This window comes from Miniopterus schreibersii, assembly GCF_964146895.1.
Source record: "Miniopterus schreibersii genome assembly, chromosome: 2".
NCBI lineage: Eukaryota > Metazoa > Chordata > Mammalia > Chiroptera > Miniopteridae > Miniopterus > Miniopterus schreibersii.
Window position 1 is genome coordinate 70,914,028 of NC_138102.1, and position 26,872 is coordinate 70,940,899.

A 26,872-nucleotide genomic window follows, 5' to 3' on the forward strand; every position below is an offset into this window, starting at 1 on the left:
CAAAAACGCAAGAGAATGATAAATTCAGGATAATGGATTCCTGGGCATGCAATCAGATTCTCAGTTTCAATGGTAATAGTAATATTCTAGTTTTTAAATTGGGTGTGGGCTACAGTGTTTGTTTTACAATTGTATTGCATTTTATACATAAACACACACACATGCAGATATATATACTTTTTAATCCTCACCCAAGGATATTTTTTCCATTGCTTTCCAGAGAGGGTGAAAGGGGGAAAGAGAGAGAGAAACATCGATGTGAGAGACACAAATCAATTATTTGCCTCCCACACTTGCCCTGAATGGGGCCGGGGATCAAGCCTGAAACTGAGGCATGTGCCCTTGGCTGGAATCGAACCTGGGACCCTATAGTCCATGGGGTGATGCCCTAACTACTGACCAAAACCAGCTTGGGCAAGATACTTATATATTTATATGTATTGAATATCCTAGCCTTTCCAAATGCACCCAGCCCTAGCAGAGGGAGCCACAAACTGTGGATTGCTAAAAGCTCCAAACAGGGCACTCAGGGCCAGTCACAAACAGCATCTGACATTGTCCTGCACAGGGACCCTCCAAAAAAACTGGGAGTCATAGCAGATCTACCTAGTACATAGAAACAAATCCAAACAGGCAACCCAAATAGGGAGACAAAAAACAAGCCCATAATGAAAGAACAAGAGAATTCTCCAGAAAAAGAATTAAATGAAATGGAGATAAGAAATCTACCAGATATAGAGTTCAGAATAATGATTGTTAGCATGAAAAAAGATATGGAAACTATGAAGGAAATTAAGAATGACAAAGCAGTAATAAAGAATACACTGGAAGGAATAAACAGCAGATTAGAGGAAGCTGAGGATTGGATCCGTGAATTAGAAGACAGGGTGGAAAAAAAATCACTCAATCAGAGATCCAAAAAGAAAAAACAATTAAAAAACAAGAGGACAGCTTAAAGGAGCTGTGGGACAACATGAAATGTGACAATATTTGCATCATCGGAGTGCCAGAAGGTGGAGAAAGTCACCAAGGGATAGAGAACCTGTTTGAAGAAATAATGGCAGAAAACTTTTCTAGCATGGTGAAGGAAAAAGTCACACAAGTTCAGGAGTCACAGAGAGTCCCAAGAAGAACCCAAAGAGGCCCAAGCCCAGACACATCATAATTAAAATGCCAAAAATTCAAGACAAAGAGAAAATCTTAAAGGCAGCAAGAAAAAAGCAATTTGAGCTCCCATAAGGCTGCCAGCTGATTTCTCATCAGAAACTCTGAAGGCCAGAAGGGAATGGCATGAAGTATTCAAGGAAATGAAAAGCAAGGATCTGAAACCAAGACTACTTTGTCCAGCAAAGCAATCATTCAAAATAGATAGTGAAATAAAGAGCTCCCCAGACAAAAAAAAAAAGGGTAAAGGAGTTCATCACCACCAAACCATCATTGCAAGAAATGTTAAAGGGACTGCTATAATAAGAAGTAGAATGCTTGGTGGGGCTCCCCTGTGAGGCCATCAGGACCAGGGCTTTCGTTTGCTGGGAATTTTTCTATTATTGCTTCTATTTCATCAGTTGTTGTTGGTCCATTCAGGATTTCTGATTCTTCCTGATTCAGTTTTACATGATCTCACTCATAACAAAATAAACTAATGAACAAAATAGATCCAGAGACATAGAAGCATGGAACAGACTGACGAATCTCAGAGGGAAGGCAGGGGTGGGCAGGTGAGTAGGAAGAGATTAACCAAAGATCTTATATGCATATTATGCATAACCCATGGGCACAGACAATAGTGTAGTGAAGGCATGAGGCAAGGGTGGGTATGGGGTAGAAAGGGTCAAGGGGGAAAAAAGGAGGAGATCTATAATACTTTCAACAATAAAGACAAATTAAATATATGTGTGTGTGTGTGTGTGTGTGTGTGTGTGTAAAATCTCCCATAAAGAGTTCAAAGATCAACTAAGAACACTTACTTAGGGCTAAAGTTGTGCTTTTCCCCCCTCTGACAACACAATATTGCTAGAGAAGTTTCCACTACTTCCCCCAAAAGCTAACATCTGATCACTGAGAAAAATAAAGATAAATTTCTGATTTTCTTCTGCTAGGAAGATCAAGGACAAGATTTTGGGCAAACTGGTTGGTTTGCCATGTCACTGGGGTCACACCAAAGCATCTTATAATTTCCCCAAACCAAGTGCCTCTATGTCAAGAGAAGTATCACTGTAGTGGGGATGTCTGGCTTCCTCCTTCCTCTGTGAATCCTCTAGGGCATGGATATCACCTTAGAGGAATATCAACCCTATGGGGGCAAACACTGGTTCCTGGAGGGGGACTTGAGAAAAACTCTCAGATTTTACAATGGTCTGTCATCCATTAAAAGGCCATCATGCATAAACAGATATACAGTATATCTGTGGTATTGAAGTTTCATGAGGCTGGGACAGACAAATGGAGGAAAAATGTCCTTAGGAGAGCAATAATGAAAAATAGGTTGAAAAACATTGCTCTAAGACCTATACCTTTGAGAATCTATCAAGGAGTTTCATGATGCTACAATGCAATTCACCTGAGCCTGGAGAGTCACTCTCATAACTACCAGATGTTCCCTTAAATATTTTCTTTCCTACTTCAGACTTAAATCAATTTTTGTGACATACAGCCTACTCTTTTTTATTTCAAATGAGTCCGTCTGCTTGCTGTTTAATGATGAAACAAAATAAGGGTTAAAAAGCTGTAACTGCTCTATCAGTAAAACTATACAATGTTCCCTATGCCACAGAACTACTACCTCTTCTTACTCTGATATCAAATATATAATTAAAAACTTAAATACTTTGAGGGTGTTTTTTCTTTAAATTTTCACAAATCTCAGCTTACTCTGGCCACAGGCCTCCCTCACTCTCTTCTTACCGTTTTGTGTTGCTCCTTTATATTCAGCTTTGGCAATGTGCCTCGCTTTCCATTACCTACACTTGACTATTTAAAATATGAAATTTCAAAGGTTCTCAAAGGTAAAGCTAAGTTGGTCTCTTCAGCTTCCTCCCACCTTTTTACTATTTATAACTATTTGCACCTATTCATAATTACAGACTCTCAAATTAGTTCTGTATAGTTCCATTCTATTTTGAATGCCTTGACCTTGGAACCATACTCATTTTCAAGACTTTTTGAAGTCGAAGGCAGTAGTTCCTAATCAAATGTGAGGTCTGCCCTTCACATGTTGTCAGTGTTAATAAAGTGCTGAGGTTTAGCAAAATTTTATCTTTTTGTTTTTAAGCAAACTGGAGAAGAATCAGAGTTATATCTATAATCAAAGAGCAGTTTGTACACCAACATACTTTCTTAAGTAGGAGATAAAGGCATAGAGTCATCTAAAGCTGGAACCCTGGAACTGTGTATAATCCTGAGTATGCTCACGGAGTGTCTTCCACTTAGTATGATCCTCCTGTGTGTTGAGAGCCACTGGCCTAAGGCACATCTAACAATTCTCAGCAATCCCTTCCTTTACTCTTGCCATTCAACAGTGGTTCTCAACTAGTGGCAATACTGCCACTATTCTATTTATGCCTGCCAGAAGGCACTGGAAATGTCCAGGGGAACTTTTAGTTGTTGCAAGGGCATAGGGATAATTCAGTACACCACTGACATTTAGGGATGCTACATACAATGTCCAAGACAGTCCCATCTGCCTAATATGTCAATGGCACCCTGTTGAGAAATACTATGTCTGCATCAACATTTTTTTCCCCAAGATTTATGTTGCTTGCACACCACTAATGAGTTATTTCTAATTCACAGTTAAGACAGAAAGAGCTTCTCTGTTTCCCTTACCTTCTAAAAAATGAAACAGTCAGGGAGGGAAGTCAGTAGTGAATAAGTTCTACCTTTAGATTGAGCTTCTAGATGTCAGGATATCTAAAACTCTCATCACCACTACATTTCAATTCCACATAATTTTCTTAGTATGTATAAGCAGCTTCTAAATCCTGTGGCTGGACTTGTACTCTATATGATATCTTCACAAAGGCCTCTTCTTTTCCCTCCCCTCAATAATAGTGATAATGCTTATAATTTATTGCATTCCTGTCAAGTGCCAAGTAAAAATACAAATGATTTTTCATATAGTATCTCATCTGGATCTCACAACCCTAGAAGGTAACAGACTATAGTGTGTAAGGATACAGACCTGAGCTGAACTGCTCAAGTGCCAATTCTGCTGTTTACCAGCTATGTAACCTTAATCAGTTATTTAAACGCTCTGTGCTCAGTTTCTCCAACTGTATAATGGAAATGATAAGTGTACTTAGTTATAAAGTTATTATGCAGATTAAATTAGACATTTAGAAGTATCTGGTAATAGTAAGTACCATATAAGCTATTGGTACCAAGTAAGTACCAATAGTAAGTATTCATTACCCTTTGTCTACAGGTGATAAGTGCACAAACCACGTTTAGACCTAAATTGAGTGCAAAGCTTGCATTCCAGCCATATGTCCTATTGTCCCTCCAAATTCTTTTTAACAGGCTCTACCTTCAGGTCCAAGATTTCCTCTATATGTGTGGACCTCACTGGGCTCTATCAAATTTTTTTAAAACATCTTTTTGTTGATTTCAAAGAGAGGAATGGAGAGATAGAAACATCACTTATATGTGGAAGCTAAGGAACAAAATGAGTAGATGAACAAGATAGGACCACAGACATGGAAGCATGAAATAGACTGACAGATCTCAGAGGGAAAAAGGGAAGGCGGGTGGGAAGAGATTGACCAAAGAACTTATAAGCATATATGCATAGCCCATGGACACAGACAATAGACAGGGGAAGATCTAGGGAGAGGTGGGAAGTGAGAGGATGGGGTAAAGGGGAGAAAATGGGGGACATCTGTAATACTTTCAACAATAAAATAAAATATTTTTAAAAAAAGAAGAAACATCAGTGATGAGATAGAGTCACTGACTGGCTGCCTCCCACATGCCCTCCCACTGGGGATAGAGCCTGCAACTAGGGCACACACCCCGACCAGGCATTGAACTGTGATTCTCCTGGCCCATAGGTCGACACTCAACCACAGAGTCATGCCAGCCAGGCAGGGCTCCATCAAATTCTGTGGACTTGCTTTTCTGGTCATTACTACTATTTCTTGGATTTTGGTGAACTCCTTTAAATAAAATTTTAAATTCATTCTGTTGTTTACATTATGTTATCAAAGGACCCACTTCTCAAAAAAAATCCCATTTTCATTTGTATTTCAGTGTAGTGTACTCTGTCAAAGAAAGTATTTGTCTGGAAATTGCATTAAACTACTGAGAGAAAGCATTACGTACTGCTATGTGGTGTCTGTGGTGTATTTTACATTAATGTTTGAAACTAGCTGTATTTTTAGTATGGCCTCAAGAAGGCATGAGTCATACTTAAAAGCATTCCAGAAATAGAAACAAGATGTAGGACTGTACATTACAAACATCTGCAAAACAAACTGCCAAACTGCCATGCATAACCTAATACAAACACAGCCCAGTGCATGAGAGAAATCCCCAACCTCAGTGTTTTCAGGCACAAGATGCTACCTTCCGGAGTCTACATAATAATAAAATTATGTCAAAATAATATCAGAGAGCTTGATCCTATATTGTATAATTTCCTTCTCTATGTAAGAATAAAACATCTGGTTCATGTTGGTTTAAATAACTTATTCAATTCCTAGTAAATAGTTGCTTCAAAAAAAAATATGTACTATTTTTGTCCAGGCATATTCAAGCGCTTCAAAATAATTCTACCAAAGGTACATAAATTATAATTTTCTCCCTCCACAGACTCAAATTTGTCACATATGTAAACATTAAAATTTCAGAAAATTATGCATAGTTCAAATTCCATTATAATAAATCCTTCAAAACTAGTGAGGTTTTCTTACTTTGCCAAGAGGCAACAAAATATAATAGGGGGGGGAAAGTCTTTGAAGCCAAACAGATCAAGTTGTGATTCTCATCCTGTCCTTTATCAATGTCCGTGGACAAACATTCTGAATCTTCTGGGCCTAAGGTTCCTAATTTTCAAGACAAGGAATAATACTTACTGAGCATGGTTATTGTGAGAATTAGAGGTAAAACACCTCGCCCAGCCCCACAGCCAGTAAGAACCAGGAATGGAAGGGGATTACAGAGGTTGATCATACCAAGAGCTGGCAAGAATATGGAGGAACTGAAACTCTTTTTCACTGCTGGTAGAAATATTAAATGAATTAACTACTTTGGAAAACAGAATAACAGTTTCTTAAAAAATTCAACACTTACCATGTGATACAGCTATTTCACTACTAGGTATTTATACACAAAAAAAGGGAAGCATATGTGCATACAAAGAATTGTACATGAATGTTCAGAGTAGCTTTATTTCAAGTGCCTCAAAATGGTAACAATAATGTCTATCAACAGGTGAATGGATAAACAAATTGCAGTATTTCTTACAATGGAATACTGCTCAGCAAAAAAAAAGGAATGAACTATTAAGACATGCAACATGGAAGAAACTCAAAAAAAGTATGCTGATAAAACCTACACAAAAATTGTACATATTGCATGATTCCACTTATATGAAATTCTAAAAAATCCATATAAATCTATAAAGCAGATCAGTGATTTCCAGAGAACAGAGGAACTAGGGACATTATTATAAAGGGGCACAAGTAAACTGTGGGGGAGGGGGGTAAATGAATTTATTTCATCAGTATTTTCATTATAGTAATGTTTCATGGTTATATACATATGCCAAAGTTTATGAAGTTTTAGATTTTAAATAATCAAAATTTATTGTATGTAATTTATACTTAGTCAAACTTGTTAAAAAAGATTAGGATAACTCATTAAAATATTAACAGTATTTATTATTTAGCTTATGGATGATTGAGTTTTATCCTTTGTGTTTTTCAGTGTTTTACAAGTTTTCTGTATTGACTATGTTTTATTTTTGTAATAGGAACAAAAGTTCTGTTTTTTTGAAAAACTACATTGGAAAATAATAATAGCCATACTGGAAGTAGGGAAGAACTGTGACAGAGAAAGCAGTAATATAATGGGTGACATATTTTAGAATATTTTGACTGATCATTAGATCACAATTTAAGAGCCAAAGTTCAATTTCCAACTCAACCTCCTAAAGTGCTTATCTATAAGGTGTTGCTAAATTATGATAATTTACTGAAGATATATTTGTTGGTCTTAGTACCCATGACAAGATGATGACAACAAAAAACACAAAATGAAACTAAAGAATGATGTTTGGTTATGCACATATCTCAGAAGAACCTGGAATTTTCAGGTCCTGTCAAATAAGTCCAAATTCTTTAACCATAAAGTATGAACTTTCTATTTTTATGAGGCAGATCACAGAAAAAAGCAATTAAGACTTATAATGAATGTATTCCTTACTTTAATAAAAGTTTCACTTTAAACACGGGGTTTTTATTAGATTTGGCTAATACATGCTTACCATAACACAGAAAAAAAATCTAAAAAAAAATTTTAATGCTCTCCTAACCTCTCCCATTTCTTTTGTTGTTGTTGTTAATCCTCACCTGAGTATATTTTATCCATTGATTTTTTTAGAGAGCGTGGAAGGGAAGGAGAGAGAGGAAAGAGAGAGAGAAACATTGATGTGAAAGAGATACAGATTGGTTGCCTCCCGCAAGCACCCCAACCTGGGACAGGGAAGGAACCTACAACACAGGTTCGTGCCCTTGATCAGGAACTGAACCCTCAAGATCCTTCGCTGTGTGGGCCAATGCTTTACCACTAAGCCACACTGGCCAGGGCACTCCTCCCATTCTTTATATATATTTTAGATACATGTAAAGGGTAACACATTGAAATGCTCTGAAAAGGAAGGAAGACATAATGGCACCACCAACCTTCCATATTTTAGAGCCCCATCTTCTCTCAAGGTCACTCCTACACCTGATATATGATCCAAGCAAAGGCCCCAGGGTTCATGTCTATATTAAGTATTGGTGAAATTTAATTTCTACATTTTTAAAGATAAAATAAATGAAGAGAGTTATTTCAATGTTTTTTCCCTGTCCTCTTAGTAAATCATATGTACACCCCCAGGGGTATGTGCCTGTCTCATACCAAACCCAGACTGTTGGAAATTCCCTCAAGTTAGGAAAGGCATTAGTTGAACTGCCAAAAAGATGATGAATATTCACTATGATTATGTATTTTGTGTTTTGTCACCAAATATGTTACCAAAAAAAAACCTCAACAGATTTTGCTACTTGAAAACTTAAAATTTTAGAATGTGCTCTGTATATAAAAATTTAATGCTACAGGAGAAACTGTGGGTTTTACAACAAATTTGATAGAAAGGACTCAACATCCTATTTTTTAATTAACAAAATATATAAAGACTTCTTATGAATAAATTTTTAAAACTACTGGAGAAATAAAAATACTACTAGGCATGAAAAAATAATTCACAGAATTACAAATGAAAAAAACTGACAATTAAAAAAATGCAAAATAAAGGTAACATAATCATCATCCTTCTATCAACTTATCTGTGGTAAATGGTCTCTAAAGATAACCACCCATAATTCCTCCATTGCTGTACATGCATGTCACGCCTCCCATCAAGAGGTGGCGTTTACTTCTTTAGAATCTGGGCTGATCTTGTGATTGCTTTGAATAACAGAATGGTGTAGAAGTGATGCTGTGCATCTAATACACAGGCAGAGATGCACATTTCTGATGTGCACATAATTTGATAAATCTTGATCATATGGTAATTCTGTGTTTAATGTTTTAAGGTACTTTTATAGCATTTTCCACTACAGTTGCACCATTTTACAATTCCACCACAGGACACAAGGGTTCCAATTTCTCTACATCATTGCTAATATTTTTTTTCTTTTCTCCCTTCTTTCCTTCCTTTTCTTCCTTCCTTCCTTCCTTCCTTCCTTCCTTCCTTCCTTCCTTCCTTCCTTCCTTCCTTCCTTCCTCCCTTCCTGTCTCTTTTTTCGCTTTTTTCTTTTTTTATTGTTGACACTATTACAGATGTCCCCATTTTCCCTCCCTTTGCGCACCTTCACCCACCTCTCCCGGCCTTTACCACACTGTTGTCTGTGTCCATGAGCTATGCATACATGTTCTTTGGCTAATCTCTTCACCTTCTTTTGTAGGCCCCAAAGTCCCTCCCCTTGACATCTGTCAGTCTGTTTAACCCTTACCATTGTTAATCCTACTTCTAAACCAATGCCCCAGAAGGAAGAGGAAGATTAAGACCGTGGAATGTATCCTTCAACACTTTTCTCTGTATATAGAATACCTATAAAAGGTGTTTCAAACCTAGCCGGTTTGGTTATGTGGTTAGAGCATCAGCCCGCAAACTGAAGGGTCCCATGTTCGATTCTGGACAAGGGCATATACCTCGGTTGCTGGATTCATCCCCAGCCCCGGTCGGGGCACATGCAAGAGACAGCCAATCGATGTGTCTCTCTAGCATCAATGTTTCTCTCTCTCTCTCCCCTTTCCACTATCTCTGAAAAGCAATGGAAAAAACCTCCTTGGGTGAGGATTGGAAAAAAAATTAATTTGTTTTTTAAAAATGGTATCATATTTTATGTACAACTCAGCAGTCTGCAATTTTTGCTTAACAATATCACATGGACAGCCTCTAGGTCCACAGATATAAATCTAATCTAATATTTTTAAACAGCTGCAGAAGATTCCATGATATGGGTATATAATTTATTCAATCATTACTCTTGATTCACTCAAATAGCTTCTAGTTTTTGTCACTACCAAAAACACCAAAATGCTGCAATATATACTATGTACAAATATCCTCTTTTAAATTTTGACCCAGGTGATGCATGAAAAGTGCTATCTTATTGTATAATTTGTATCTCTCTATTAACCAGGGTTAGAACATATGTTTATGCACTTATTGTCCATTTGGATTTCATTTCCTGAGGCATGCCTACTTAAATCCTATTTGCCTATTTTGCCTATTTTCTACTGCATCACATGATGTTTCGCATCAATTTGTAAGATATATTTGTATATTACTGGTATTAATCCTCTATCATATGTGTTATATATATATTAAAAATTTGATTTTTTAGTTAGGGGTTTACTGCTTCAATTCATTTTCTCTTTAAACAATGTCATTAATGCTGGCTAAATTACCAGGTGGATCCAAAGAAGCCTATATAACATATCATAAAGCTCAAAAATTGTACATATGCAATGAAAGTTGCAGAAAGCAACAGTCATTCAACAGAAAATAAAATGCATCAAAAAATGTTAAGATATCTTGAATATGGTACCTGGGAGAAAGAAGACTGAAGAAAAATTAGGCACTGAATAAAGAATGCTGCAGAGTTTAGAGGAGACTTCAGGTCACCTTAAAGGGTTTTAAAGTGATGGGACTCTTTTGATGGGATTCTTCCTTTTGAGGGCTCTATTTTTAAAAATATATCTAAGTACTCTCGAAGGAAATTCTTTCCTCAAATCTCATGAGAGGCAATTAGTACAAACATTAAAAATAAGGTAAATCTTAAAGATTGGAGGCCTTGTTTCTCGGATTGTTTTTCAGGCTCTGACTCTATTAAGTAAGAGAATCTTAGGTCATACCTTCCTGGAAGCCATCTGTGTAACCTTTGCCACTAATTCATTACAGCTGACAAGTAGCTACAATGACTGTTCCACATCATCCACATTTACCCAAAAATGACATTTTTTTCCATAGTGTTCTGTCATTTATGATGTTGATGAGTTTCTCAAACCCCTTAAAATTATTTACAAACAAAAGTCAAAGCCCCCCCTAAAAAAACACAACTCTCATCCTGTTGATTTTATGCCGAAACTTATTTTAAGAGCAGTGTTGAAATTCTTGCAGAAAATCTTTGTGGGCCCTAATCGCTTGAATAAGGGTCAGTGTGTCCAGTAAACCTTAAATGACCTCACATATAATTGGCCCACAGAATGCAACAAGAAAATTATATAAGGAAGTAGAAATATAACTCTGAGGTCAGGTTTAAAATCATCTATTGAAAACTGTTACGCAGGAGCAGAACCTCTTAAGAAATACCAAACCCTGGAAGAAATACCATCTTTGATACTATACAGTTTAACTTCAAGCACAAAAACATGAAGGAACCTCTTTTCAAAAGCTGCCAATTTCATCTAAGTGATAGATTTGGTTTTCATACAAAAAGGCAAAAAGAGCTTTAATTCATCAGTGCAGGTGACAGACTAGGGACTGAGATAGTAAGTGGAAGTTATAATAGTCAAGGCAGAAAGTGAAAAACCTAGATAATAAAAAAATGAAGAGCAATCCGACTCCTGTGTCCATTACGTGCCAGGCACTGGGCTACATAGATGCTGGAGAGAGAAAAGATGGCCTATCGTGCCCAACACTGTGACAGTTTGAATGAGAAGTTGACAACTGACTATAAAATATAAGCATTCATTATCTCAATCAGATGCTCTCCAGTTGAAGAAATTTTACTTGGATGAGGTAATACTGCTTTCCTGGGGTTTTTAATAGAATTTTAGACTTCCACTTAAGAATATTTCCAGTCTACAGTATCGGCCAGTTAGAAAGATTTCTATCTTTCTATTAGACAGATGTTAAATATGAATATCAAAGTTCATATTTCAACACTGTGATTTTAATTTCTTCATTGCTAAAAGACAATAGCAAGTTTCAGTGCTCTGAATAATAACTTTGATAAAGACAGAAATAAAATAGCACTGCCATGCCTCAACTATTCCAATATTTTTCAATAACCTTTCACACTTAAATTCTAAAAGAGCTTTCTAACATACCATTCTTCTTTCCATTCCAGGACTTATTATAAAGAAGAGTAGCCAGAGACATTGAGACAGGCTATAAAAGGAAAATCAGACTGAAGTCAGGAAATCTAGGTTTTGCTATTAATTAATGAGTCTTCTGACCTCTTTCTCAAGGTCCTACTTTCTTGGCTATGAAAGGAGTTTCAGAGAGACTAATAATTGCCAAAGTTCCTTTCCTTAACAAAAGGCTGTCATCTTGTTTCATTTGAAAATATTAAATATCCAAAAGGCAAAAAGCTAAATTGAAGTATAAATATAGGAAGGAAAGTAATGCATTATCTAAGTTTAACAGAACACCATTTCCAAAATATTTTTTTAAATAGCTCCAAGAGAGGAAAAAAATCCATTAAAGTTAACCAAAACCCATAATCTCTAATCAATCTTGTAATACAGCAAGCCAAAGAATTGTAACTTTCCCATTTGGAAAATAGTCCCCAAGAAAAGGAAGAAATAGTTCAAAAAGGAATACAATATTTGAACCTAATACAGTAAAAACAGATGTAAAAAACATATTATAATATGCAATACAATATACCTGTCCAACCAATATGTAGCAACAACATAATGCTTATGTGGATGCATAAGATTTGATTGATTTAGCTCAGCCATTTATCCTATTTCAAGTTAACCAAACTCCCAACCGTCTTTTTCTTACAACTGGGCACAGCTGCTCATAAGAAAGACTAGTAGAAACTATGTAACAATTTACTACTGGATAAAACATATGATATGCACCATCTTCTTGATAAACAAAAAATAATAGATAAGGATACTTATCTTGTGAATATTGTAGGAATGATGATGAATGGATAGCAAGCACACAAAAATACAAATTGGAGTCTATGGACCATCCAACGGCTTTAAATATAAACTCTCTTCAGATAATTTTCAAAGTGTAAGTTACTAATAACTAAACACAAATGAAATGAAACTTTTTGGTTATATAAGAGATACATGAGAACAGTAATAAAAAAATGGAAAATACATAAACCAGAAAATGTTGAGTTTTTCTGTTTTTCTAGGGGGTTTTGGTGACAATTTATGGGAGCTTTCCTATATTTAAAAACAGGTATCTTTTATACTTTGGGACTTGATCTGAGCCAGCCACTATATTGCCCCTCAGACATTTGCAAAATACAAAAATACATTCATTCAAAACCTATGTTTATAAGTTTAAAAATTGATATTATTGCTAAGATCCCCTGAATCCTTAAAGCTAGTAGTCTTGTTAATTCTCTCAATAAGAATATCCCCCAGGTGATTAAACATTTGAGACTATGACAAAATATTTCAGCAGCCCCCAGACAGACTATAGCATCTTAGTTGTTAAAAGAAGGAATGGCCTGGCAGGGTGGCTAGGTTGATTGGAGTGTCATCCCATACACCAAAAAGGTTGCCAGTTCCATTCCCGGTCGGGGCACATATCTAGGTTGTGGGTTCAATCCCCAGTCAGGGCTCGTACAGCAGGCAAATGATCCATGTTTCTCTCTCTCTCTCCCTTCCTCTCTCTCTAAACATCAATATCCTCAGGTAAGGGTTAAAAAAAGAAGGGATGGATAGCTATCCCCTGTTGAGAGTGATCAGGAAATGACTATGTTTAATGTTTAGGTGAGACTGAAAAGGCCAACATTCTTTCCACACTATAAATACATTAAGTTTGATCTTTGAAATGAAATTAAAGCTTATTTGAAGAGCCAAAGCCATTTGTGATCCTGCAAACAACCTGAGGGCAAATTCAAAATCAAATCTAGATAAACTGTATTCCAGATTCATCTTTTAAGAGTAAGACTGAATGAAGAAGAAATATTTTAGGCATATCTCTTAAGCAAAATCAAAGCAGCCCTTAGTAATCTCATACTTAACAGTGCCACAGGCATGGAAAGATGGAAAATGAAAAGGAACAAGAATCAGGAGACGGGCTCTTTTCTTATTATGAATGGGGCTAACTTTTAATAATAAGCTTCAGAAGTGAGGGAACTCATATCTATTGAGCACTATATGCCAGGCACTATCCTACACACTTCACATATGCTATCTGATTTAATCCTTACAATATATCCATGAGGTTGAAATGGTCATCCCCACATAGTAAAGGAGACTCAGAGCAGTTAAATGACTACAGAAATTAAAACATCTAAAACGTAACAGAAAATGAAATTCACACACCTAGAAAGTAGTACAGACAAAATTTTAAATATAATTTCCCCCCCAAGCAAATTGTTACCCTATAGAACTTGGACTACATAAAAGTTTTCCTATTGTCTATTAAGAGTGCATATTATTCCTCACTTCTGGAGCTTAATATAAAAAGTTAGCCACATTCATAATAAGAAAAGAGCCAAAAATCAGAAAAATTAGTGGCTTTTTTCCAATTATTATGTGCTTATGGCATGTAAAGTAGTATAGATATATTTTGTTAATTTTTCTCTAGATAAGTATAATAACTTAAAGAATTATATCACTAGCCTAACCCCAGAAAAGAAAGCCATCTATTACAATAATATAATTAGGCATAACCAATAAATAAAGAACACTGAAAATAACTCCCACTTCTAGTTAGCTTAAAGAGAATTTCATTTCCAGTCTACCAACCAGAACAAACCAGTTAATCTACAAAAAACAAAGTTTCTTAAAAACCCATCATACAGCTAAGGGTACAAACAAACCTAAATGAACTAAATTCCAAAATGTAATGAGCCCTTTCAAGGAGAGAAAAGACATAGAGTTAGTTTTCATCCTTAGTAGAATGGCAAGAAGAGGAGGGCTCTGCCATAGATGTGTCAGGATAAATAAGGTAAACTTTTAACAAACTTATAATGGTCACACATGGGCTGGCATGATAATCTACTGAGAAGTCCCAGTCACAGAGAAAATCTCCACCTACTCACTAACTCTTTTCCGTTGGCCTTCGCTAAGTATACAGGGTTGTGCACTAAAAACGACATGCAGGACAGAAGCTGAGAAATATAATTCCTGAAGCATGCTGGGCCTTTCTCCTTAAAGCAAGTCAATAACCCACAGAAGGCTGAGAGTGGGAAAGAAAAAGCAGCAGAAATCCCTCCAAGGCACTTCAGGTCTTTATCCAATGCAAGGTAACAGTTCTCAAGGATGTTCCTGGGATAAAAGAGCTGAGATAAATCCTTCCAAGTGACTCTTGACTTTCACTGACATGGTCTCTGAAGGACAGAGTCAGGGCAACAGGACAAGAGAGATCTGAGCTGCAAAAAGCAGAATATAGGACTGAATAGCAAAGAGAACTCCCAAGTAATCCAAAGATCTGGAAGCTATAAAGCAAAGAGACTGGCTATGGTGTGTAGAACTGGAGACTGAGATATAAAACATTAAGAGAACTCTGGAATCTCACCAGAATTCAGATCCCAAACCCAGCTGAAGGAAAATTCTGATCCTTTCCTCAAAACATGTAAAGCTCTTTAGCTGTAAATGGAAATCTAATGAAAACATCAAAGCTCAGGAGCTATAAAAGCCACTCTTCTGTAAAAGTAATGAGAACACAGGCAAAATTTGTCAAAAATCAACTGTTTCAGAACTCTAGTAATTAACAAAAGACTTTCAACAACCTGAACATCATTTATCCAATAAAAACAGGTGAACCTCATCATAACAGGGAGCTTGTGGTGTTTTAACTTGCCCTGTTCCCATCTCTCTCCCCACCTCTGTAGCAGACCTGAAAACCAACTGCCCACAATGATAGTGAAAACTAGCAGTCTGGCAACCACTGAGGGGGACAGAACAGGGTGGGAGCTCCCCAAAGCTCCAACCCCAGGGAATTATCTATACTGACCTAACAGCTCCCTGAAAAGTTCCGTTCTTAGAATTTGTCTTTATTTGATCCACTCAGAACTCCCTTATGTGCAAACAGCACTACCCTAGGGTCTTCGTCAAATAAAAATTAGCAACATTTGCTTAAGAGCACAGTTGCCTGAGTGAGCCAAACCAGTAGGAGCTAAGGTGAGGATGACAAAAAAGCTTAAAAAAATTTTTTTTAAACTTAAAAGAAAAACCTGGGAATGAGCTGTCCAAAGGAGGCTTTCAAAAGCTCCAGTGTATGCCTAGGTGTCTAGAAGGCCATGCACTCATCCAGGAAAATCCTAAGAGACTAATCTCACACAGCTGGCTGACATTAAAGCTTTGCATGGCAGGAAACAAAGACTAAGACACACCTGTAGGCCATCTGTGGAACACTGAAATCATGCCCAACCTGCTCACAGAGATCCTGGGCAAAGGCTGAGAGGACTTATTTGTTCAAGGCATTTAAGAAATTTCTGTCCAATCATTACCTGACTACTAAGCTAACCAAGCAGAGACTTCAGTGGCTACACATGAAAAAGAATACAGACTTTGGAAAAATAGTCTACAAAAGTCAGTGAACAAACAGCAACAACAACGAGCAAAAACAAACCTTGGGGAAGGGAGGAATCCAATTTCCAGAGTTGCCACCTTATACTATTTAATACAAAAAATGTATAAGAAACACAAAGAAGCAGAAAATTATGGCCCTGACACACAGAAAAACCGCAGTCAATGAAACTGTCTCTGAAGAAGCCAGACATTGGACTTAGTAGACAACACTTTTAATCAGTTATTATAAGTATGACCAAAGAACTAAAAAGAAAACATGTCTAAAAATTAAAGGAAAGCATGTCAACAATATCTCACCAGAAAATATCAAAAAGAAACAAATTACAAAAAAGATCCAAATAGAAATTCTGAAGCTGAAAAGTACAATAAGTAAAATTTTAAATTCACTAGAGGAGCTCAACAACAGATATGAGTAGGCAAACTTGAATATAGGTCAACTAAGATTATCCAGTCTAAGAAAGGGGGGAGGGGGGGTGCAGAGAAAATAAAGAAAAAAATTTAAAAGGGCCTCAGAAGTCCATGAGACACCAACTAGTATACTAACACACACATTCTGAGAGTCTCAGAGGAAAAAGAGAGGAGGGGGAAGGGAGGAAGGGAGGAAGGGAGGAAGGGAGGGAGGGAGGGAGGGAGGGAGGGAGGAAGGAAGGAAGGAAGGAAGGAAGGAAGGAAGGAAGGAAGGAAGGAAGGAAGGAAGGAAGGAAGGAAGGAAGGAAGGAAGGAAGGAAGGAAGGAAGGAAGGAAACAAGAGCCTGGTGAGTGTGGCTCGTTGGCTGAGCGTCGTCCCATGCATCAAGAGGTCACTGGTTCGATTCCCAGTCAGGGTACATACCCAGGTTGCAGCCTCAATCTCCAGTAAGAGGAATGCAGAAGGCAGCCAATCGATGATTTTTCTCTCTCATCAATGTTTCTGTCTCCTTCTCCCTCCCCTTCCTCTCTCTCTAAAATCAATTTTTTTATATATTTTTTTAAAATAGGAATAAAAAAAAAATTTTCTATCAACAATGGCTGTAATTTTAAAAACTGATGCATGGTAACTTAAGTATCCTTACCTTGTTGGGATTACCTTGATAATAAATCACATACATTAGTCTTGTTTTACTTGTTTTTTTTAATATTTAAATTATATAAAAAGAAAAGAATAATTGCCAAAAAACTCCCCCAAATTAATGGGAAAACATTAATCTCCATATCCAAGAAGCTAAACAACCTCCAAATAGGTAAAACTCAAAGAAACTTGTTATCATACATACCATAGCCAAACTATCAAATGCCAAAGCCAAAGAGAGTATCTTTATAGCAGAAAGAAAAGTGACTCATCACATACAGGAAGCTTCTTAATAAAATTAATAATCACTCATCAGAAACTATGGAGGCTATAGGCAGTAAGGTGGCATATTCAAAGTGCTGAAAGAAAAAAACCTGTCAAACAAAAATCCCACATCCAGTAAAATTATCTTTCAAACAATAAAGGCAAAATTCCAAAATTTCCAGATAAACAAATAGTAAGAGAACTAATCACCAGATCTTCCCTACAAGATACACTAAAGGGAGTCCTTCATGTTGAAATTAAAGCACACAAAATGTAACTCAAATCCACACAAAAAAAGAATATCAGTAAAAAGGTAACGACATATGTAAATAAAGCACAGCATAAACACATTTTTGTTTGTAACTCTTTTCTTATATCTGATTTAAAAGAGAAATGTCATAAAACGATAATTATAAAATTGTGTCAGTACATTTTTAATGAATAAAGATATAATTAGTATAAAAATAATAGCACAAAGGAAGTGGAAAGGGAAAAGAGCAAATTTTTGTATAGTGCTGAATGAATTTAAGTCGGTATTAGCCTGAACAAGTTTATTTTAAGTTAAATTGTTAATTGTAATCCCTGAGTGGAACACTAAGAAAATAACTCATAAAATACAGTAAAAGAAAAGTGGGACAGAGTGGAGAAGACAGACTGCAGAGCCATTTGGGAGGTAGAGTAAATGAGAATTTGTGTTAGATGAAAGTGAGATATTCTCCCTCAAGGAGCACGTCGTCTAGAGGAAGAATCTGAAGAGTGAACAAAAATGTATCCTGTATTGTGCCCAATGACGGAAACGGAGAACCTGGGAAGGAAAGCAGCAAAAGAGGAGGATGAGGCTAGATCATGAAAGGTAAGGATTGACCTTTTTTCCTAAGGTATTACATATTAAGGAATTTTGAGAAAAGAACTGACTGTGAGTCATCAGGGAAATGCAAATCAAAACAATACCACATCACACTCTGGAAGACAGAAGGCTATAATAAAGCAGACAAGTGTTGTCGAAGATGTGGAGAAACCAGAACCCTCATACAGTGTTGGTGGGAATACACCTTCCTTGGAAAACAATTTGGTAATTCCTCAAAATGTTAAACATGGAGTTAGCAATTCCACTCCTGGGTATGTACTCAAAGGGTAAAATGGTGCTACTTTGTAGAACTGTTTGGCAGTATCTTATAAAGTTAAACAGGCATCCATCCACCCTAGGACACATCAATTCAACTCCTATTTACTCAAGAGAAGTGAAAACTTATGGCCACATAATTGTAAAGGAATGTTCATAGCACCTTATTCATAACAGTCCAAAAATGGAAACTATTCAAATGTCACTATCAACTGGAGAAAAGATAAACAAAATGTGGTATATTTATACAACAGAATAATACTCAGCAATAGAAACAAACTGAGAGGTACAACACCATGAATGAACCTAAAAATCATTACCCTGATGGAAAAAAGACAGTTACACATACACAATAAAAATCATAATATATTATTCTCTTTATATACAGCTGAAAAACAGGCAAAACTAATCTATCATAATAGAAAACAGGGCAGTGGTTTCCAGGGCAGGGTAGCTGGCAAGGGGCACAAAAGAATACTCAGTGATGAAAATAATCTTGGTGGTTATATCGGTTTATAACATTGTCAAAACTAAACAAAATGGATACTCAGAATTATGCATTTTACTGTATGTAAACTTATCCTAATTAAAAAAGAAACAACAGTCGGGCCAGGCGTGGCTCAGGGGTTGAGCGTTTACCTAGGATCCAGGCGATCAGGGTTCGATTCCCGGTCAGGGCACATGCCTGGGTTGCGGACTCGATCCCCAGTCGGGGGAGTGCAGGAGGCAGCTGATTAATGGCTCTCTCATCATTGATGTGTTTTTGTTTTGTTTTTTGTGGTTTTTTTTAAATATATCTTTATTGATTTCAGAGAGAGGAAAGGAGAAGGAGAGAGAGAGATAGAAACGTCAATAATGAGAGAATCATTGATCGGCTGCCTAGCCCACAATCTGGGCATGTGCCCTGACCAGGAATCGAACCCCGATCGCCTGGATCCTAGGTCGATGCTCAACCGCTGAGCCACGCCCGGCCGGGCCATCATTGATGTTTCGATCTCTCTCTCCCTCTCCTTTCCTCTCTCTGAAATCAATAAAGATACATTTAAAAAAAAAATAAAACAAAAAAATAAAAAAGAAACAACAGTATATCAAAAAATAAAAGTTTTACTGATATACTCATAGGTGAAGTGATACAATGTCTGGGATAGGTTTTAAATACTCCAGAACAAAAAAATAGGAGTCAGGTAAAAGAAGACTGGCATATGCTGATAAATGCTGAAGCTAAATGATATGGACATCAGGTTTATATTATTCTCTTTAGTTGTGTATATGTTTAAAAATTCATGTAATGGAAAGTTAAACGTTATTCATTTGTAAATAAATAACTATTTCTTACCGTAGTTCTGTGGCACAAGTTCTGGGCTCTTAGGAGTTTTCAACTTATAGGATACATCTCCAATACTAACTGTGTCACCTAAAAAGAGAATAAAGGAGCACAAGCATTATAAGAGACAAGTGAGAAAACCATACCCTATGCCTTTCCCAACAATGATTCTCCTGACCCACAGAAAGGGATATTACAGAAATGTACCACACATCAGTCCGTGTCAGCACAGAGACACTATGCTCTAAAACTTCTATCCAAAGTATAAGTTAGGAAAGGAGAATGAATGGAAACATCGGTGGAATTCGCATTTTAAATGCTATGTTAGCAAAAAAGGTGAAGTACAATAAAATATGCATATTAGCCAGCTTTATTTTCTCATTAATAGCAATACTAATAGAATCAACAACACAGAAGGAAGTATTTTGTTCAGGATCATCCAAAGCATCCACAGGGTGGTACTGTTAAGATGTATCCGCAACCTTTCTACATCTCTATAGGCTTCCATTTTTACGACAAGTTCTCTCGCAGAATAACCCCCAAATTCAACATTCGTGGGTACATAAAAAGAATAAAGGCCCAGTGGCATATATGCCAAGAATCCCTACGTGAAGCAAACAAAACAGAGCAAAAGTTCCCAATAACTTCTACATGGTTCTAATTTTTTTAAATAACATTAATTTCTGGCTGATCTTCTAAAGTGCAGGACTAAATTAAACAATCTCTGCTTTGCTCTCCCCAACAGCAAAATAGGCATATTGACACCACCTGCACCTGGGACTTCATTTGCAGAGGGCTCAAAGACTCAGAAAAAGAAGCTGCGACACATCTTTTAACACTGACTGTTTCGAGCTAGTGAGGTATCCTGGAGACTAAGGCCTTAAATCACAGTAATAACAACAGCCAACACTTGTTGAATGATTACTATCTTCTAAGTACATTACACACTCCCAAAATAACCCCATGAGACAGCCTTTATAAATGAAGAAATTTGTGAATCTGTGGGAAAAATGTGAATAAATAGATGAATAAATGTATTACAGATATGTGGTAAATTGAAACGTAGAAACACTGTGCAAAACCCAGGTTTTGCTGGGTTTTGCTGATACAGAAGACATATGTTTAGAGTTCAAAATACAAATCAAAAGAATGTCCCTCTAAACTAGTCTAGCCAGCTAACTGAGTACCTATTAAGTACTGACTATATGGCAGATGCTGTTATAGATACATTATTTACGTTATTTCATTTAATCTTGACTCTAAGTAACCATGGTTCCTGTGAGCTCCTTCATATAACTGCTATAACAGGGACACCATCTCAAAGTAGCTTAGTAAAAGGTTCTGTTACAGCAATTACATGAAATAATTCACAGAACCATGGGTCATGAAGAGAGCTAGGCTCAGAAACTAGTCCACGGAACTGTAGGGAAAGCAACAGGAAACATAGAAGTCATTCCCCAGGATAAACAGAGATACTGCCCCTGGCAACACTACATCCACACCATGGGACACCATGAGCAAAGGACATTTTCCCATTTTATTTAGATATTTTTCAAAACTGTAGAAAAGTTGGAAAAACACTATCTTAAGTTGCAGAAATCATGATTCTTCAACTTTAGCCTAAAGTCTTCAGATGCATCTTCTAATAGGAACACTGCCATAAGTTAACTATTCCTGCAGCCTCTGTGTAATTCCCTCGTGATTCAGTCTTGGGCAGGGGCATTTAATTAATCAAACCGAGGTTATCACCCACAGCCTCGCTGCCAGGGAGCAAGCAGGTCACTGTGATTTCCAGAGTGGAGGCAGGGCCCTGTCTCCTGTCAAGACCCACCATAGGGGATCCCGCCTCTCCCCCTCCCCCTTTCCCTCTCCTCCTCAACCCTCACCTCTTGTTTTCCTCCCGCCTCACTATGACTTCTCAAGCTGTCTTTGCTTTCTCTCCCTCCTCTCAATGTCTTAACAATGGGTGCAGAGGCCCAGTTCTAGCCTCTTCTATTTTCTCTACAACCTCTCCTTGATGTGTCCACCCAGACTTATGCCTTTAAATGCAACTAGTACATATTGCTGTTCCAAATTTATGTCTAACCCAGACCGCAGAACTTCAAACATAGATACCAACAGACACTGAGATGCCTGATAGTCAACTTAAACTTAACATTCTGATCTTTCCACAAAATGTGCTCCCCCCAGTGTCCCACAGTTCTACTGATGGCAATTTTATTGTTCTAGTTGCTCAAACCAGCTATCTCGCAGCCATTTCTAACTTTTCTCTCATACCCCATCAGAAAATCCCACTGACTCTGTCCTTAGATGCGTCGAGTATCTTCCACTTTTCACCACATCCTCTACCACAACAGCGCTGACCCAAGCCAACTAGGGGTTTACCAGCTAAATCCTATCATTTAAACAGCATTATCTCTCATCTCCTAACGGATCTCCTGTTTCAACCCTTGCACTCTACAGTTTATTCTGAACAGGGCAGCCACAGTGATTACAATAAAATAGGAATCAAGTAGTGTCAGTCCTCTCCAGCTGTGCAAGGTCCTAAAGGGCTATTCTTAGGAGGCTCCCCCATTTCCTCTCTGACCTCATCTCCTCACTTACTCTATTCCGGCCAAATGGGTCTCCTCACTATTCCTTAAACATGTCAGACACATACTCATTTCAGGCTTCTGAACTGGAATTTCCTACTGACTGAAATGCTTACCCTAAACATATCCATTCACCAATAAGGGTCCCAGCAAGAAACAGACGGTACAATCAACCTGAGGAACTGAGGACAGCATAAGAAAGGAACCATGCATGAAGGCAGGCAGAGCTCAGGGAAACCAGCAGGAACGGGACTGGCAGTAACAGAAAGCCACTACCACCCCAAGCCTGAAGGGGCGAGGGGAAAGAGCAAGCAGAGAAAGCGTATTTAGAAAGCTTCCTAAAAGGAGCTGTGACCCTTTGTGGAGGAACACAGCAAACCTATGGTGGAGACCTGGCCAAGAGGGCGCTGAGGAATAAGCATGAACCAGAAGCTGGCAGTAGAAACTGACAAATCCAAAATCATATCTGGATATTTTAATAGATTCTCTTAGTAACTGATGGAAGAGTGGGGGGGGGGGGGGAATAGGATACAAAAGTAAAGATAATCACTTCTCAATCTTTTGGCTAAGATTAAGGTTAGAAAGACAGAGAAGATATGAAAACATTATTAGCCACTCAACCTAAATGACCTTCCATAGAACACTATACTCAACGAGAGCAGAACACATGTTCTTTTTAATTGTGTATGAAATATCCACCAGAATAGATCATAGGCTGGACCATAAAGCAAGTGCTAATAAATTTCAAAGGAATGAAATCGTACAAAATATGTTCTCTCATCAAAATGGAATCAGTAACAGAAAGATGTGGAAATAACTAGGAAGTCTCTAAACATTCAGAAATCAAGCAACAGGCATCTTAAAAAATCCAAAGAAATTACAATGGAAACTGAACTCATTAAAAAATGGGGCGGTGATCATTAGCCATGCCTGCTACTGTAGGCGAAGAGGAAAATGACATTCATATGGTCTAGGCATTTGCTCTCCCTGCTTCAGACACTGATGTTCTTGCCCATCTTCTGTTACCATGCTTACCATGCTACACTTTCCTGACTCATCTAATCCATACCAATGGCCCAACTATGACACTATAACTAAAGTGTTAAATGTCTACTTTGGCTCAGATCTCTCTCCTGAGTTCCTTATTTGTCAGTAACCTACTGGACATTTTACTTAGATATTACAGAGACAACTTTAACATGAGAAAAGCAGAACTCCATGTTCTCCATTCTGTACCACCTAGACATCTCTAACCAGCTCTACTTCTCATATCTCAGTGACCGAGTCTTTATTTCCTCAGCCTAGAAGGCCTTCCAAATCTCTCACACCACTTTCCCTTCACACAACTACTCCTCAAATATCTTCACCTCCCCATTAAACCTTCCCTAACTTTTCCTTTTGCACAATCTCCACTTCCCTCAAGAACTGATTACTCCATTCCTGTCCTTCTGCTAGTACAGTATCTGGTTCATGTTCTGTAATAACATTTTTCATACTATATTACAATTTTGATTGTCTCCTCTACAGTAATGGTTTTATTTTATCAACATTTGCTGAGTACATTACATTAAATAGCAGCCTCTAGGTGACATTTTGCTAAAGCCTTATTAGTGAACCTCCCTAATGTAGGGATGCAATAGCTCTACTTCCAAGTCAAGTGGTTTCTGATTCTTTGTTACCTAAAACTTGAAAAAGTCTGTAATAAAGTTGTCAGTTGATAGACAATTAAAAGCAACATTTTTTATAATAAACCAACATACTATTGTCTTATACCTTAGAAAGTATGCAAAGAATTGAGTGAGATTACTATATCAGAATTCTTTACATTTTCACAATAATTAATATTCAACTGGCGGAAAGTACCACTCATGTCATCAACAGATATGTTTCTACAAAATTTTAGTTTTTAAGAAAATTTGGAAATTTTTGATGTTCTTGTGAACAATGTGCTCTAATAACTATGATAATAGAAATGTTTTGACATTTAAATATCTGTGTTGCAGAAAAGTATGATAAAAATAAAACTTTCGAGAATAAAAATATATTAAGTTAAAATTATGAGAAGTATGATTGAAATACAAATTCAAGAAGATAAAGAAATAATGTAAGTTTTCTGACAGTTAAAGAAGAGCTTTTTATCTGTTTTCAAAATAGAGATCCTAGCTAATAAATTACTAGGATATTCTGATTCCATTTAAAAGGTATACTTTAAGAGGACGGTAACAGTTCTTGTTTTAAATGTCAATATTTACAACACACTGGAAACACCATCCTCTGCAACTATTTATTCTTATCAGGAAAATTTTTAGATATCAACCTAAAAATGTTCAAAGGAATACATTTTGCAAAATTCTTTTAGGAGATAAGTTTTGAGAAAAATGGGGTGTGTGTGTGTGTGTGTGTGTGTGTGTGTGTGTGGTTTTTTTCCTCGACTTTGAAGTTTGAAGGAAAGATTCATGAGGAACTTAATATAATATATATATATAGATATATACATATATGTGTATATATCTATATCTATATAGATATAGATATATACTGTCATATAGAGTACTGAAATAAATCCATGAACTATGTGGCTGAAATTTATTATTTTACTCTTACTCTCCAAATTTACTCATGCGGCAAAAACAATTAAACACATAAACAAAAATTTTAAAGGAATTAAAAACTCCTACCAAACAAGCACTAAAATTAAGAGCTTTAACACTAGAGATCTCTGGATCAGTATGAAAACAGTCAACTTGCCATTCAAAAGAAAACTGTTGCCTTTTTTATAGCAATTTTTCCAAGAAAAATGTTTAAAGATCACTGCTCAACATAAAACCATAGCATTTTGTGGGCAGGGCCTATATTTTAATAACCTTTGTGGCAAAAACGATACCTCAAACAAGCAGACATTCAATAAATGTTTGATAAATGAATAAATAAATGAATGATTATGGTTTTAAATGCAATTTTGTTTTCTTAATTATTTTAAGCTCATGATTTTCTGTGACCAGCCCATCTTCAAAATGCTCAGAAGTCAAGCCATTTGTAAAGTATTTGTTTAAATGAACTATAAATTCATTTAAATAAGTATTAATCTAAAGGGCAATGAAGAGACTTGTAAGACAACAGGTAACAAAACTTAAAAGAAATTACTGTATGCCTTTTTCAAATAAACTATTTTGGATAAGTGCAATAATTTTTTTAAAAACATTTTGGTCAACGATATAAGATACTCATAATGGAAATTGTTAGAATTACTAGAATATAATAAAAAGTACAAATTGTTAATACAAAGGTAAAAATTTTTATAGAATATGCTGCTTAAAACATTTAATTTGCATTTATTACAAATAATGCAAAGAAGCAACCACACATAACTCAGATTAACCTAAATCCCTGTACAGTACACAAACTGTCACATAAACATACTACCAATAAATTAAATTATATCTTTTACTCAGGCATGAAACATATGTACTTGAGAATTAAAAACCCTGAAAAGAATCCAAAAGATAAAACCTTCCAAATGATATTAAATTTAAGGCCACATCTAAAATAACAAGGCTTGATTTTATCACATGCAATAATCCTAATTTAAGGGGATTTTTCAAAGGTTTATAGAAAAATAATTTCTGTATACATGATAATAGTATCTTTTATGTAACACTTAATCTTGACCAAACCCTTTTAGACATTATTCATTTGATTTTTAGGTAATTTTAATGGACAGCTGTTTTGTTTTACATGCCCAATATTCTTTCCCCTTTCTTTTGACAATAGAATCCCTCCCTCCAGTGGAGAACCCATCTCATTGGTTTGACGAGAGTTTATAGCACTTGACTCCTGCACCTAAACCCACAGAAGTACCCTGCACAAGCTTCACAAGAACATTTCACCCTCAGGCCACAATGTTTTAGAGATGGGCACATGAACTTGGCCCATAAAAGTTCTCTCCAGGATTTCTGTCAGAGCTCACAGGAAAAGATGTTCTCAGTGTCTTTCTGACACTGAATTGTAAGGACAATGAAAGGCCTGCCCCGTCCATAAGGCTATCATTGCTACCACTTGGAAAAAGCCTGCCAGACATTTCAACCAACAGGACAAAAAGGCAGATCTGATAAATGGAGAGTGGAAAGTAGGAAGACCACTGGGAAAGGCAGAGAGAGTCCAAGTCCTAAAGATATTTGAACATCCTGAATCTAGCCTGGCCTGAAGCCATTGGACCTCCCACTTTTGTAAACCAATCAATGTATTTTTCTGTGCACCTAACTGTTACTTAAAACCAAATGATGGCTAGCTAA

The 26,872-nt window shown here is 36.7% G+C and overlaps 1 protein-coding gene across 1 annotated transcript in view; it reads right to left on the reverse strand.

Moving 5' to 3' along the window:
- VWA8 (von Willebrand factor A domain containing 8) overlaps positions 1-26,872 on the reverse strand; it is a 331,062-nt gene that overhangs the window by 299,275 nt on the left and 4,915 nt on the right. The window contains exon 2 of the mRNA XM_081127980.1: positions 20,002-20,079. Within this exon, the coding sequence (XP_080984106.1) occupies positions 20,002-20,079 (78 nt within the window). The remainder of the gene's footprint in view (positions 1-20,001; positions 20,080-26,872) is intronic.